Raw genomic sequence first — 14427 nt, 5'->3', positions numbered from 1 at the left:
TGGGAAAAATGCTGAAATTCCTAACCAGAAGCTGCACAGTGGTCAGAGTAGATATCGCAACACCCATGAACAAGTCCAGGGAGGAGCTGACATTAAGAAGTTCCGGCATGTACACTGTGCTTTGCCAAGATGCCAATTCAGCAGGCAGAATTTCACAGAGCTTCCTTCTCTCTGTTCTCAGTTGTTCTCTCTGTCCTCAGAACAGCGGCAGGGGAAGGTGCTGGAACTATGTAGGTCTCCAATACTGCATTCTTATAATTGATCTTGCAGAGATAAATGAGAAAGCACCTTACACCATTGTGGGCCTAAAATAAAGGTTCAAATTAAAGTTAAAGTGCATCTCAGTCATTTAAATTAGAGGGCAATTTGTATTGAGATTAAAATGATATAGTTGAATCTTGATTGATTTCCCCATTTAATCTAGTCCTATAAAAAGGTAATTACTGATGTATTGGTTAACAAATTTATGCAGGTAAATAACTAGTAAATAAGTTTGGTTTCACAAATTTGATTGTTCTCATGCCTCAGTGAAAGAGTAGTTTGACTTTTAAAAAATTATGTGCTATTTTTAACTTATCAGCAAGGCCAAATAAATCAGTAACTCCCTCCTGAAAGCAAATTAATCAACATTCCCTTAATCCCCTTAGGAGGCTGTGGCTTTGGCTTGGTGAATATTCTGAGAGCAGCACACTCCCATAGAATGCTCTGGATTATTTCTGTGTTTCAGTAAAGAGCTTCAAAATGGGCACAGGATCTTTAAAAAAAAAAGCGTGATTGAACGGCATGTGGCCTGGAGCCCTGTCAGAAAGTCCCCTCCTGATCTGTGAGTGACACCCACAGCCAGAAATCAGAGCAAATACCAACCCAAGAATCCCTAAACCCTTTATCACACAATGGAATTCTGAGATTGACATAGGGCAGGAAATGCAAGTGAGGCTGGTACAATCAAGAAACCTCTTTAGGGCTTCCCTGGTGGTGCAGTGGTTGAGAGTCCGCCTGCCGATGCGGGGACGCGGGTTCGTACCGGGAGGATCCCACGCCGTGGAGCGTCTGGGCCCGTGAGCCATGGCCGCTGGGCCTGCGCGTCCCGAGCCTGTGCTCTGCAACGGGAGAGGCCACAGGGGTGAGAGGCCCTCGTACCGCAAAAACAAAAAAAAAAGAAACCTCTTTAAATATGTGAATCAAATATTATTATCCCTGTGACATATCAGGTAAGTTTAGCCTAATCTCAGGAGGATTCCCAGGGCATGAGGGTGAGACACAGAGCTTTCAGCCACGTTGATCCAAAGCTCCATAAGATCTGTAAGAGTGCTAGAGTATAAGAACAGAAGGATTAATTCAACTCCTCCAGCCAGGATGGGGAAACTAACAGTCAGGAATGTGAGACACAGCCCTTCTGCTAACCCTCTCCGTCCTCCACCCAGCCCTACCTAGGAATTTTGAGTTTGAGAAATGTGTGGCTGAAAATGCCCTAAAGATGCTAGAAGTTCTGGTTGGTCAAGACCACAGACTGTACTAGGTCTCTGTCTTCTGCAAATCAGCAGTGTGCTAAAGGCAATTCTCCTCTGTTACAGCTACAGCTGACCAGTCGGCAGCTTCTTTTGAAATGGAAATGTCTCAGACCGGCTTCAGTGCTCATTATTCACAGGTACATTGACCACTTGGTAGAAAACTTTTTTTTTTTTTTTTTGAGGTTTCCTTTCCCAGAGTCAACACCCAGACATCAGCATTACAGGTGCAACTTGCAGCTCATGGCATGAGCAGTTATTCAGACCATGTTGTTTCTAATCCAAATAGGAAACAGCATTTCACAGGCTTCTTATTAGGAAAGCATGTTATCATACACAGCTCACTACATTGTACTAATAATTGTGAATCAGACAGTTTGAGGTCTGCCTTCTATAATTATACATCTAGCTAAATAAAATATTTAACATATTTGCTAAAGATATGGAATGTATCTTTTTCTTGGTGTCAAGGTATTCAAGGGTCTTGCTAGAATTCCATGTTCAAGACCCAGGCTTCTTAGCAGTCATAAAGCAGAAAGGCAAGATTAGAAAATATATCCTTTGTAGCTGATGGAAGAAATGGTACCATGGTCCCTGCACAAGAATATTGACATTTCAGTGTGTAATTGTACTGTATGACCTAGGGAAATTTACTTATTCTGCCTCAGTTTCTTCTGTAAAAGAAGTGGTAATAATGGCATCTAGCCCAATGGATTATTGTGACGATTTTATGATTTAATATATGTAAAGCACTTTGAACAGTACTTAACATATTGTTAATGCTACGTAAGTGTTTGCTCTTACTATTTTTGTTAAATATCATTGTTTTCTCTATTTGGATATAAGGACTGGGTCATGCTTGGAGCAGTAGGAGCCTATGATTGGAATGGAACAGTCGTCATGCAGAAGGCTAATCAAATCCTAATTCCCCAAAACACGACCTTTAATGTTGAGTCTACCAAAAAGAATGAACCTCTTGCTTCTTATTTAGGTAAAGTTTGTATGTAATTGAGAGAAAGTTTGTTTGTTTTTTTTTTATTTTTATGTTTTTTATTTTTAGTATTATTTGCTTATATTTATATAGGCGTATTTTGTAAGAGAGATCACGTCTAAGAGTTAGATATTTTAGATGTTAGAGACCCATGATGGCCTCTGAGTAGCCTTAGCAAAAATAACAGAACGTGGAGGAGCCTTTCTCAGAAGGGCTGCTACACGGGAAGTGATTTGGGCTGAAACACACATTTTTTGAGGTCTCTCTGTGTCTGGTATTCGTGTTAATGTCAAGAAGTGCTTCAGACCCAGTGGACAGGAAACAAAGGTAGAAAAAGAAAACTTGACTCGGCCTATCCTGAAGATCAGACTCCCATATTCTCTTAAATATCCTCTATCATTAGTTTCTCTCTATGGGTCCTAATTTTGGAAAGTAAACTTTTAACTTGTTTTGTCATATGACTTCTTTAATACCTCTGTTCACAATCAGATACATATTGAAGTGAAACCCAGTAATGTAACGATTTTCCAAAGACTTGCCTAGAACGAGGAGGTGTGTGGCTGGTGTCACTTTATTCTGAATCTGTGTCAGGCTGGGAGCTGCCTGGGGGATAGCTGGGGACTCTTCTGTCACTGGTCGAGCTCAGTAAACACTTGGGAGGGACTAGGATGGAAAGGACCCTCAGGGTATGGTTTCTCAGCTCTCTCTTTTCACTCAACAAATATTTTGGGAGCATCTCTCTTGCCCCAGGCATTGTTCTTGGTGCTGGGAATACAGTGGTAAAGAAAACAAATACGTGCTGTATTCATATTTTAGCATGTTAGCAGTCCTGTCTGGGATCTTTATGTCCTGGAAGTCTTTTTCTCCCTCTATCCCAGTTTCTTTCTATTTTATAGGAAGGTGGCAGGTCTTTACTGGCACAGCCATACATCTTATTCAAGGGCACGTATTAAAGCTGTAGAGGCAACAGGATTTAAGAAGAATAAAGAGTCTAAGCAGTTTCGATAATTAAAAATATAGTGATAAGCAGCAGGTATAATGGGAATGCTAAACCCCCATAAGACATGTTAAACTGCGCTAATGGAAGTCTAGTCTATTTCTCATAAAAGTCCTATTTCATTCTGCCCTAGTCGGAGCAGCTAAAGTATTCTAAGCATTGTCCTAAGCATCACACATTACAAAAGAAAATGCCAAACTAGAATTGCCGGTAAAAAGCTATCTGAAGGATACAGATCTAAAAACAATCCCCATCTACACATCCTTCTCCCCACCAAACCTGAAAAAACTTGTGGTTAGAAAACAAAGTATACACTACATGTCTTTTAAATATTTGGAGGATTGTGATATAAAATAAAGGGGTTGGCATTAAAATTCATATTGAGTTTTACAATTAAAAGAGATCTTAGAAAGCGAATGGTACACATCTAATTTGCCAAATTAAGAAATTGAGGAGTAGAAATATTATGTCGCCGCTAACTGTGGCAAATCTGAAAGTAGAATCTAGGTTTTTTGATTCTTATTCCAGTGTTCATTTCGCCATGCTAAAATGCCTGATTCTGGGTTGATCAAGGAAGCACTTATAAATAATGAGTACCTGCAATGTGCCAAACGTTTTTGGATTGGGTTGTTTGTTTTTTTAATATTGAGCTGCATAAGCTGTTTATATATTTTGGAGATTAGTCCTTTGTCCGTTGACTCATTTGCAAATATTTTCTCCCATTCTGAGGGTTGTCTTTTCATCTTGATTGTAGTTTCCTTTGCTTTGCAAAAACTTTTAAGTTTCATTAGGTCCCATTTGGTTTTTCTTTTTTGCTTTTCTTTCCATTACTCTAAGAGGTGGATCAAAACAAATCTTGCTGTGATTTATGTCAAAGAGTGTTCTCCCTATGTTTTCCTCTAAGGGTTTTATAGTGTCCAGTCTTACATTTAGACCTCTAATCCATTTTGAGTTTATTTTTGTATATGGTGTTAGAGAGTGTTCTAATTTCATTCTTTTACATGTAGCTGTCCAGTTTTCCCAGCACCACTTATTGAAGACACTGTCTTTTATCTATTGTATATCCTTGCCTCCTTTGTCATAGATTAGTTGACCATAGGTGCGTGGGCTTATCTCTGGGCTTTGTATCCTGTTCCATTGATCTATATTTCTGTTTTTGTGCCAGTAGCATATTGTCTTGATTACTGTAGCTTTGTAGTATAGTCTGAAGTCCGGGAGTCTGATTCCTCCAGCTCCGTTTTTTTCCCTCAAGACTGCTTTGGCTATTCGAGGTCTTTTGTATCTCCACACAAATTTTAAGGTTTTTTGTTCTCGTTCTGTAAAAACTGCCATTGGTAATTTGATGGGGATTGCATTGAATCTGTAGATTGCTTTGGGTAGTAGAGTCATTTTCACAATATTGATTCTTCCAATCCAAGAACATGGTATATCTCTCCATCTGTTTGTATTATCTTTAATTTCTTTCATCAGTGTCTTATAGTTTTTTGCATACAAGTCTTTTGCCTCCTTAGGTAGGTTTGTTCCTAGGTATTTTATTCTTTTTGTTGCAATGGTAAATGGAAGTGTTTTCTTAATTTCTCTTCCAGATTTTTCATCATTAGTGTATAGGAATGCAAGAGATTTCTGTGCATTAATTTTGTATCCTGCAACTGTACCAAATTCATTGATTAGCTCTCATAGTTTTCTGGTGGCATCTTTAGCATTCTCTATGTATACTCTCATGTCATCTGCAAATATTGACAGTTTTACTTCTTCTTTTCCAGTTTGTATTCCTTTTATTTCTTTTTCTTCTCTGATTGCTGTGGCTAGGACTTCCAAAACTATGTTGAATAATAGTGGTGAGAGTGGACATCCTTGTCTTCTTCCTGATCTTAGAGGAAATGGTTTCAGTTTTTCACCATTGAGAATGATGTTTGCTGTAGGTTTGTCATATATGGCCTTTATTATGTTGAGGTAGGTTCCCTCTATGCCTACTTTCTGGAGAGTTTTTCTCATAAATGGGTGTTGAATTTTGTCAAAAGCTTTTTCTGCATTTATTGAGATGATCATATGGTTTTTCTTCTTCAATTTGTTAATATGGTGTGTCACATTGATTGATTTCCGTATATTGAAGAAAATCCTTGCATCCCTGGGATAAATCCAACTTGATCATGTTGTATGATCCTTTTATTGTGTTGTTGGATTCTGTTTGCTAGTATCTTGTTGAGGATTTTTGCATCTACATTTATCAGTGATATTGGCCTGTAATTTTCTTTTTTTGTAGTATCTTTGTCTGGTTTTGGTATCAGGGTGATGGTGGCCTCATAGAATGAGTTTGGAAGTGTTCCTTCCTCTGCAATTTTTTGGAAGAGTTTGTGAAGGATGGCTCTTAGCTCTTCTCTAAATGTTTGATAGAATTCACCTGTGAAGCCATCTGGTCCTGGACTTTTGTTTGTTGGAAGATTTTTAATCACAGTTTCAGTTTCATTACTTGTGATTGGTCTCTTCATATTTTCTATTTCTTCCTGGTTCAGTCTTGGAAGGTTATACCCTTCTAAGAATTTGTCCATTTTTTCCAGGTTGTCCATTTTATTGGCATAGAGTTGCTTGTAGTAGTCTCTTAGGATGCTTTATTTCTGTGGTGTCTGTTGTAACGTCTTCTTTTTCATTTCTAATTTCATTGATTTGAGTCCTCTCTCTCTTTTTCTTGATGAGTCTGGCTAATGGTTTATCCATTTTGTTTATCTTCTCAAAGAACCAGCTTTTAGTTTTATTGATCTTTGCTATTATTTTCTTTGTTTTCTGTTTCATTTATTTCTGCTCTGATCTTTATGATTTCTTTCCTTCTACTAACTTTGGGTTTTGTTTATACTTCTTTCTCTAGTTCCTTTAGGTGTAAGGTTACATTGTTTATTTGAGATTTTTCATGTTTCTTGAGGTAGGCTTGTATTGCTATAAACTTCCCTCTTAGAACTGCTTTTGCTGCGTCTCATAGGTTTTGGATCGTCGTGTTTTCATTGTCATTTGTCTCTAGGTATTTTCTGATTTTGTCTTTGATTTCTTCAGTGATCTCTTGATTATTTAGTAACATATTGTTTAGCCTCCATGTGTTTGTCTTTGTTATGTATTTTCCCCTATAATTGATTTCTAATCTCATAGCATTGTGGTCAGAAAAGATACTTGACATGATTTCAATTTTCTTAAATTTACTGAGGCTTAATTTGTGACCCAAGATATGATCTACCCTGGAGAATGTTCTGTACGCACTTGAGAAGAAAGTGTGATCTGCTGTTTTTGGATGGAATGTCCTATAAATATCAATTAAATCTATCTGGTCTATTGTGTCATTTAAAGCTTCTGTTTCCTTATTTATTTTCATTTTGGATGATCTGTCCATTGGTGTAAGTGAGATGTTAAAGTCCCCGACTATTATTTTGTTACTGTCGATTTCCTCTTTCATAGCTGTTAACAGTTGCCTTATGTATTGAGGTGCTCCTATGTTGGGCGCATATATATTTATAATTGTTCTATCTTATTCTGGGGTTGATCCCTTGATCATTATGTAGTGTCCTTCCTTGTCTCTTGTAACATTCTTTTTTTTAAAGTCTATTTTATCTGACATGAGTATTGCTACTCCAGCTTTCTTTTGATTTCCATTTGCATGGAATATCTTTCTCCATCTTCTCACTTTCAATCTGTATGTGTCCCTAGGTCTGACGTAAGTCTCTTATAGACAGCATATATATGGGGCTTGTTTTTGTATCCATTCAGCGAGCCTGTGTCTTTTGGTTGGAGCATTTGACCCATTTACATTGAAGGTAATTATCAATATGTATGTTCCTATTACCATTTTCTTAGTTGTTATGGGTTTGTTTTTGTAGGTCCTTTTCTTCTCTTGTGTTTCCCACTTAGAGAAGTTCCTTTAGCATTTGTTGTAGAGCTGGTTTGGTGGTGCTGAATTCTCTTAGCTTTTGCTTGTCTGCAAAGCTTTTGATTTCTCCATCGAATCTGAATGAGATCCTTGCCGGGTAGAGTAATCTTGGTTGTAGGTTCTTCCCTTTCATCACTTTAAATATGTCATGCCACTCCCTTCTGGCTTCTAGAGTTGCTCCTGAGAAATCAGCTGTTAACCTTATGGGAGTTCCCTTGTATGTTAATTGTCGTTTTTCCCTGTTGCTTTCAATAATTTTTCTTTGTCTTTAATTTTTGCCAACTTGATTACTATGATTCTCGGCGTGTTTCTCCTTGGGTTTATCCTTCCTGGGACTCTCTGCCCTTCCTGGACGTGGGTGGCTATTTCCTTTCCCACGTTAGGGAAGTTTTCAACTATATTCTCTTGAAATATTTTCTCAGGTCCTTTCTCTCTCTCTTCTCCTTCTGAGACCCCTATGATGTGAATGTTGTTGCATCTAATGTTGTCCCAGAAGTCTCTTAGGCTGTCTTCACTTCTTTTCATTCTTTTTTCTTTATTCTGTTCCACAGCAGTTAATTCCACCATTCTGTCTTCCAGGTCACTTATCCGTTCTTCTGCCTTAGTTATTCTGCTATTGATTCCTTCTAGTGTATTTTTCATTTCAGTTATTGTATTGTTCATCTCTGTTTTTTTGTTATTTAATTCTTCTAGGTCTTTGTTAACCATTTCTTGCGTCTTCTTGATCTTTGCCTCCATTCTTTTTTTGAGGTCCTGGATCATCTTCACTATCGTTAATCTGAATTCTTTTTCTGGAGGGTTGCCTATCTCCACTGCATTTAGTTGTTTTTCTGGGGTTTTACCTTGTTCCTTCATTTGGTACATAGCCCTCTGCCTTTTCATCTTGTCTGTCTTCCTGTGAATATGGTTTTTTTTCCACAGGCTGCAGGATTGTAGTTCTTCTTGCTTCTGCTGTGTGCCCTCTGTTGGATGAGGCTATCTAAGAGGCTTGTGCAAGTTTCCTGATGGGAGGGACTGGTGGTGGGTAGAGCTGGCTGTTGCACTCATGGGCAGAGCTCAGTAAAACTTTCATATGCTTGTCTGCTGATGGGTGAGGCTGAGTTCCCTCCCTGTTGGTTGTTTGGCCTGATGTGACCCAACACTTGAGCCTACCAGAGCTCTTTGGTGGGGCTAATGGCGGACTCTGGAAGGGCTCACATCAAGAAGTACTTCCCAGAACTTCTGCTGCCAGTGTCCTTGTCCCCACGGTGAGCCACAGCCACCCTCGCCTGTGCAGGAGACCCTCCAACACTAGTAGGTAGGTCTGGTTCAGTCTCCTGTGGGGTTACTGCTCCTTCCCCTGGGTCCCGATATGCACACTTTTTTTGTGTGTGCCCTCCAAGAGTGGAGTCTCTGTTTTCCCCAGTCCTGTCGAAGTCCTGCAGTCAAATCCCACTAGCCTTCAAAGTCTGATTCTCTAGGAATTCCTCCTCCCATTGCTGGACCCCCAAGTTGGGAAGCCTGACATGGGACTCAAAGTCTTCACTCCAGTAGGTGGACTTCTGTGGTATAAGTGATCTCCAGTTTGTGAATCACCCACCCAGCAGTTATGGGATTTGATTTTATTGTGATTGCACCCCTCCCACCATCTCATTGTGGCTTCTCCTTTGTCTTTGGATGTGGGGTATATTTTTTGGTGAGTTCCAGTGTCTTCCTGTCAATGATTGTTCAGCAGTTAGATGTGATTCTGGTGCTCTCGTAAGAGGGAGTTAGAGCACGTCCTTTTACTCCTCCATCTTGAGCCAATCTCAGGTTAAATAATTTCTAGAGGTTCTTCATGTTCTAAGATTCTATGAGACTGTTCTATGTGAAATACCTTGAAATCAAGAACCAGTTTAACCTGTGGTTTCTTTCCATCCTAGATAGAAGAATCTGAGAACATTTGTCCTCATATGTAACAGTGGCATATAAAGTAATATAACTTTTTAGGAAAGTCATTTGACAGTGTGTATCCAGAGCCATAAAAATGTTTACACCACCTTGACCTCGAAATTTCATTTCTGAGGATCTAACCTAAAGAAAAAAATCCAATTATTTAAGAATGCCAAGGGAACAGTTGTTTTCATAGTATTTTATTGAGGTAAATGGCATATCCTTAATGTTCAAAAATAAGGGAATAGTTAAGTAAGTGGTAAATAGTAAATCCACTTAATGGAACATCATGAACCCATAAAAATAAAAATTATAAAGCTGCTGATCCCATCATACTTGAAGTGACTTGAAGTGGTTTGGGCACTGTGTATACAGTCAGACAGTACAGAGATACTCTTAGGTCATAGAATCTTGAGTTTGTTTTCTGACTCTGCCCCTGGTTATGACTTTAGACAAATTGCCTTATTCCTCAAAACCTCAATTTGCTTATTTATTAAAAAATATATATAAAATTTGGGTTGTTATGAAAATGAGATTAAATAATACCTGTAAGGTGCTTAGTGTTGTGCTTGACAGACAGCTGACCCTCAATAGGTATTGTCTATTGTTGTATATTATGTAATATTGTATAGAAAATATTCCTCTTATTATTAGTATTATGATAGGCAGAACAATGCCCTAAAGATGTCCATGTCCTAATCCCAAGATCCAGATCTTATATGGCAAAAGGGACATTGCAGATGTGATTAAGTTAAAGATCTTGACATGAGGAGATTATCCTGAGATACCTGGCTGGGCCCAATCTCATCACATGGATTTTTAAAATCAGAGAAGCTTTCCTGGATGTGGACAGGGGATGATAGAACTATAGAAAAATGGTCAGAGATATGCAATATTGGCTTTTAAGATGGAGAAGGGGGGCCACAGCTAAGGAATGTGGGTGGTCTCTAGAAGCCACAGTGGGCAAGGAAATGGATTCTCCTCTACAGCATCCAGGAGGAACCCAGCCCTGCCAACACCGTGATTTTAGCCCAGGGAGACCTAGGTCTGATTTCTAACTTTAAAAGATAATATATTTGTAATGTGTTACCATCAAGTTTATGGTAATTTGTTACAACAGCAATAGAAAACTAATACAGCTGTATTATATACCTACTAAGAGTAGCTGACATTAATACTACTACTAATTAGTATTGAATAGTTAAAACATTAAAGACATTACCCACAAAGACATTGAAGTCCACAAAGATGTGAGTGACATTGTCACTTCTCTAGGGAAGTTCACACACTTTAACACGATATTTAATAATATATTAAATAATAATGTTATTTTATAAATAACACTATAGTAATTTTGGTATTCTGAGTGATTATCATGGAATTCCTTAAAAACAAATAAACTTAAAGAACCCTAAATCTATTATTCTCAAAAACCTTGGGTTAATGATTTGCTTAGAGCAGACTTAGAGAATTCAAGACTGAAAGATACTGCTGTAGGCAAAAAAAGTTAAGACAACCTTCATTTCTGACCACAGTATTTATAATACCTGACTCCTGTTTGCCCAGAAAAGGAAATTTGGGGGTATGTTGTCTACAGTCTGCTCAGATGATGTGTTTTTTTTGGTTTGTTTCAGAAATCCTTTCATTATCTTAGTCACAGGTTGGTGCTTTAGACATTTTGCCAACATAAAGTCTATTATATGTAAGATTTCTTCCAAAATAGAAAAGCACTCAGAAAGAGGTCAGGGGAGAAAAATAGCTTTTTTTCCCCAAAATATTATTCTAAATCTAAAATTAGGCTTTCAAAATGTTTCCTTGTATAGGTTACACATTAAGAAGAGTTTGAATGTGTTCTCCCAATCCATGTGGATTGAAAGTTGTTAGACTATGGAAATTCTTACTGAAGAAGAAAAGTGAGAGGTAGACAGTTTATTAAAAAATCCCATAGTAACCAATAATAATCAGAAAGAAGCAGGAACTGAAGCTGTGCAACCTCCCTCAGGATGGAATCATCCACCTGTCTTTCTATAGCCCAGTAACTGCCTTTTGCCAACATGCACTCGGCAAGTGGGTTTGCTGGTGAGAATACAGTCGAGATCCTGTTCCCTACCTCCCCCCACCCACAGTTTGCTGATTTCTAATCACGCTAGACTGATTCACGAGGAAAAGTAAAGATGTGAGGCCAATTCATGACATCAAGTCAAATCCTACCTGTTTCCCCTTACCTCACCAGATCCTAGCACTTTTCCCAAGAAGTGAATCATGAGAGCTGACAGGATTTACTCTTTATAAATCTACACACAGAACCATGACATCAATTTTCCTTTCTCTTCAATCATGTGCCTTTCCTTTTCAGAAAGTGATATTAAGCTTTTAAATCTTTATAATTATTATCCTTCTATTACGACTAGACTTTACTGGGCCCTTGTTCTCACTTTTCCTTTATTGTCTTTAGATGCCCGAGCTTCAACCAGGACTACCTGACTGGTTGTTATTGTCACTGTGAAGATTTCAGCTAACGGTTTAGTAATCAATTGCGCATCCTCAAAGTCAAGTAGATAATCACACAACTCCAAGCCTCACACATAATTTTCAACTTATTTTTTAAAGGTTCTTTTATCAGTTTGCATTCATAGCTCTGAAAATTGCAAAAAAAAAAATCGCTGTGTACTCTCACCCCACTCACCCCACTCTCTTCTTAATATTTCTAATAGAGCTGCATGAAATACAACCTTTGTTTTGCACAGTCTTCTTTTCCATTTTATTTATGTATAAACATGACCCTAAAGTTTTTATTTTTTAAGCAATACTGTGGTTAGTAACATAAAAATATAACACATTACACATTAGAAAAAGAATATTTTACAGTCTCTATTATGTATAGTAAATTTTTTAAAAAGCTCTAAGTTGAATAAATGAAAATGTGAGAAAAATATTCATGAAGGGGAATATGGCTGAGGAATTGTGTTCCTTTAGGACTTGTAAGAATAAACATATTTCAGTATAAAACTTCTGTTCCTCTTTTAAAGTTTTGGAAGAAAGTGGAACTATTATCTTATGGTAAAATACTTGGTAAGTAAGTTATCAATATAATCTTTTTTTCAGTAAAAAATGCTATTCTGTGGCATTTGGAAAAATAATCTGCCTTCTACTCCAATTGATGGACAGTTCTGGTTATTAGAACATTTCTTCCTTCTGTAGAGTTGAAATCTCCACGTGGTAATTTTTATCTATTGATTTAGCTCTGTTCTCTAGAGATACAAAGAATAAATCTAATTCTTCACTCAAAAATTAATAATAACCTGCTTTAAAGACACAGTTTAAAATTTTAAAGGTCATGAAGGCCCAATTTAAAAAGAGGAATAATTGTGAAAAACTGTTCAAGCTCACTTTTAATCAAGCAAATGAAAATTTAAATCACAGCAAGGTGATATTGTTTAACATTTATTACAGCATGCACAATTTTAAATAAAAGTAATGTACCTAATGTTTGTAAGAATTTGGTTAAACTACTCTCTCCAGTGGCTGTTCATGGAATGAATTAGTACAAATATTCTGGAAACAATTTGTCAGATATTATAAGAACCATTAAAAATTTGCTCAGTAATCTATTCCTTGAAATTTGTCATCAAAAAAATCCAAAAGAAAGAAAAAAATTAAATACTCAAAGATGTCTTTGCAGGCTTAAGTGTAATGCCAAAAAATTTAAAAACCACCTAAATTCCACCATTCCAACAGGGAATGGACCTATGGTATAAACACAAGGCATTTATACCTTAACTGAGAAGGAAGCTTCAACCATTTAAAATTACAATTAAAAACCTAGGTAGCAATACAGAAAACGTTTACATTTACTATGATTACAACTGTATAAAGTTATGGATTTCTATAGCACAGACACATGCATCCAAATAAAATACAATTGATTTATTTCAAAGGGGTAAATTGAGATTGCGAGAGTTTTGTATGTGTGTGTGTGTGTTTTCTTTTCCTGTCAATGTTATATCATTTGTGCTTTTAAACAATGAAAAACTGAGGTTTGGGGAAAAATACCTTTTCAGAATGAAGCAGTTGTGGTAGATAATTAGGGAGCACACTAAAAGCTTCTACCTAAACAAACTTTCCTGCATTAAAGTGTATATATTTATTTTCAAAAAAAGAGAAGTCCATATAAACATATAACAATGATTCTCCCAACCGTTTAAAATGGATCTTAATTTATTCCATGCAAACTCCAAGGGGGCAGTGAGTATATCCAGCGTCTGTCTTTCATTAGGTTACACAGTAAACTCTGCCACTGTTTCTGGAGATGTGCTCTACATTGCCGGACAGCCACGGTACAATCATACAGGCCAGGTGGTCATCTACAGGATGGAGGATGGAGACATCAGGATTCTCCAGACACTCCATGGAGAACAGGTAAACTTCAAAATCGTTGTTTTAAATTAATCCATTCACACTCTATGTAAGTTAAACTGTCTGTTGTCCTAAACTTTTTAAAAAACAGTACCCCCATATTTAACATGCACTGTGAACAGGGCCCCACGTTAAGTTCCTCGGAGGAATCTAAATGTCTCTGTCTTTGGCATCAGTAATATTTCAGCTGGATGGAGGTAGGTGTAGGATGTGTAGATAATGATGTAGATACAGATGTACAAACATATACACAAGCAAAGAAATATAAGACATTAATAAGCATGAAAGTGCCAGGGCCACAGACAGTAAATTCAGAACATAGAAAGATTCTTTTAAGCTAGGATGGTACAGAAATTCTTAATAAGAGATAAAATGTGGGCTAGTCTAGAAGAAAGACAGAACGTAGATAGGTAGAAAACACAGTGAAAGAGCCAGTGGGGCCCAACTGTGTGAGGTTTTGAATGGTAGACTAAGGAATTTGGATTTTCCCCTGGAGGTGATGGGAAATAATTTGTAATGTGTAAAGTCAGAGAATTCTCATTAGATAATATTGAATATTAAAAGTCGTTTAAGAAATTATATATGCAATATGCAAACATAAGTATATATAAGTCTTTTTTAAACTGCAAGAAACATCTGTGCTGTTGTTGGTTATTATTAAATGGTGATAATTTGGGTAATTTTTATTCCTTTC

The 14427-nt window shown here is 37.2% G+C and overlaps 1 protein-coding gene across 4 annotated transcripts in view; it reads left to right on the top strand.

The window, feature by feature from the left end:
- The window catches only part of ITGA1 (integrin subunit alpha 1), a 191179-nt gene that overhangs the window by 125329 nt on the left and 51423 nt on the right, over positions 1 to 14427 (top strand). For all 4 annotated transcript variants that reach the window (XM_032625791.1, XM_032625792.1, XM_032625793.1 and 1 more), the window contains 3 exons: positions 1575 to 1648; positions 2355 to 2499; positions 13594 to 13736. In XM_032625791.1, the coding sequence (XP_032481682.1) occupies positions 1575 to 1648; positions 2355 to 2499; positions 13594 to 13736 (362 nt within the window). The remainder of the gene's footprint in view (positions 1 to 1574; positions 1649 to 2354; positions 2500 to 13593; positions 13737 to 14427) is intronic.

This window comes from Phocoena sinus, chromosome 3 (genome assembly GCF_008692025.1).
Source record: "Phocoena sinus isolate mPhoSin1 chromosome 3, mPhoSin1.pri, whole genome shotgun sequence".
NCBI lineage: Eukaryota > Metazoa > Chordata > Mammalia > Artiodactyla > Phocoenidae > Phocoena > Phocoena sinus.
The sequence above is the reverse complement of the archived record's forward strand: the minus strand, read 5'-3'. Positions and strand labels throughout refer to the sequence as shown.